At 36.0% G+C, this 1,122-nt stretch overlaps 1 protein-coding gene across 1 annotated transcript in view; it reads left to right on the forward strand.

Annotated features, from left to right (window-relative positions):
• LOC105315477 (ankyrin-1-like) overlaps positions 1-1,049 on the forward strand; it is a gene marked incomplete at its 3' end in the record, with an annotated part of 4,901 nt that extends 3,852 nt beyond the window's left edge. The window contains exons 2-5 of the mRNA XM_020006342.1: positions 4-569; positions 611-668; positions 717-767; positions 817-1,049. Coding sequence (XP_019861901.1) covers positions 4-569; positions 611-668; positions 717-767; positions 817-1,049 — 908 coding nt within the window. The remainder of the gene's footprint in view (positions 1-3; positions 570-610; positions 669-716; positions 768-816) is intronic.
• Between the last annotated feature and the right edge of the window lie 73 nt (positions 1,050-1,122).

Below are 1,122 nucleotides of genomic sequence, written 5' to 3' on the forward strand. Positions count from 1 at the left end.
TAGCTGGTCCTATGAAAGATAAAGTTGGTCGAAAAGCTGTCAAATATTACTTTATGCCTTGTGCTCTAAAACCAGCAGATGTAGAAAAAGAGGAGAGAGATGGGTCAGTTAGTCCAGTTCCTTTATTGATATGTTTTGAGTGTGGTTATACTCCTGTTGGTGTTTTCTGTTGTCTAGTAGTGTATCTTCTTGATCAGAAGACAGATCAAGTATTGGAATGGAAATTAACTGGTAATGATCAATATCGTAACAGGATTACCTTTCATGTTGGAAAATACCATGATACTGTTACCTTAATCAGTCATGCTACTTACCTTGAAGTGTGGGTTCAGCAAATAAAAGGCTCACAGCTGTCAACAAGTGATTTACTGTCATCATTACACAAAGGACTAGTCACAGTGACACAATCACTCCATTACACTTACAAGTCAAAACATGAGTTTGGAGTACCATGTACATGTACTGGAGTACCTCATCCTGCTGTGATTGACTTTAATGAAAGTGCAACTAAGTGTGTGAATGGCAGAATAGTGGAGTTTAACGAGAAGCAATTGTACTGGTCTAAGAAGGTAAGTAACATTACATCTTTGTAAACTATGTATGCCGGTAGGTTGTTGAACTGAATAACACAATACAAAACACTAGCAGCAAAGTATCATCTCAAACTGGTAAATCAATCAATTTGATGTGTGTTTGTATTAAACATTATCTTGTAGAATCCCATAAAAGTTCTTCGTCCCATGGCACAGCTGCAGTAGATACAGAAGGTTGCTAAAATGAATTGATTTTTATTCTTGTTTACATTTTGTCTTTTAGTTTGTCCTAGAGACTTGTTTCGTGAACATTCAGCTGATATTACCCAATGCATCTCATTAGATGTAGTACGTGTTGCTGATAGACTGTTTGCTGCAAAAGTGATTCCTGAACAATTAAGAAATGAAGTATCTAATGTAACTGGTTTAGATGACTATAGAAAAGCCAACAAAATGACAGTTCACATTCAAAATACTCTCAGTTGTCATTCAAATCCAATTGAGTATCTTACTGAAGTGTGCTATGCATTGTCCCATATAGACAATGAAACACTCAAGCACTTTCTTATTAGCATACTGAAAAAGCTGG

Source organism: Amphimedon queenslandica, unplaced genomic scaffold (assembly GCF_000090795.2).
Source record: "Amphimedon queenslandica unplaced genomic scaffold, v1.1 AMPQUscaffold_10044, whole genome shotgun sequence".
In the NCBI taxonomy this organism is placed as follows: Eukaryota; Metazoa; Porifera; class Demospongiae; order Haplosclerida; family Niphatidae; genus Amphimedon; species Amphimedon queenslandica.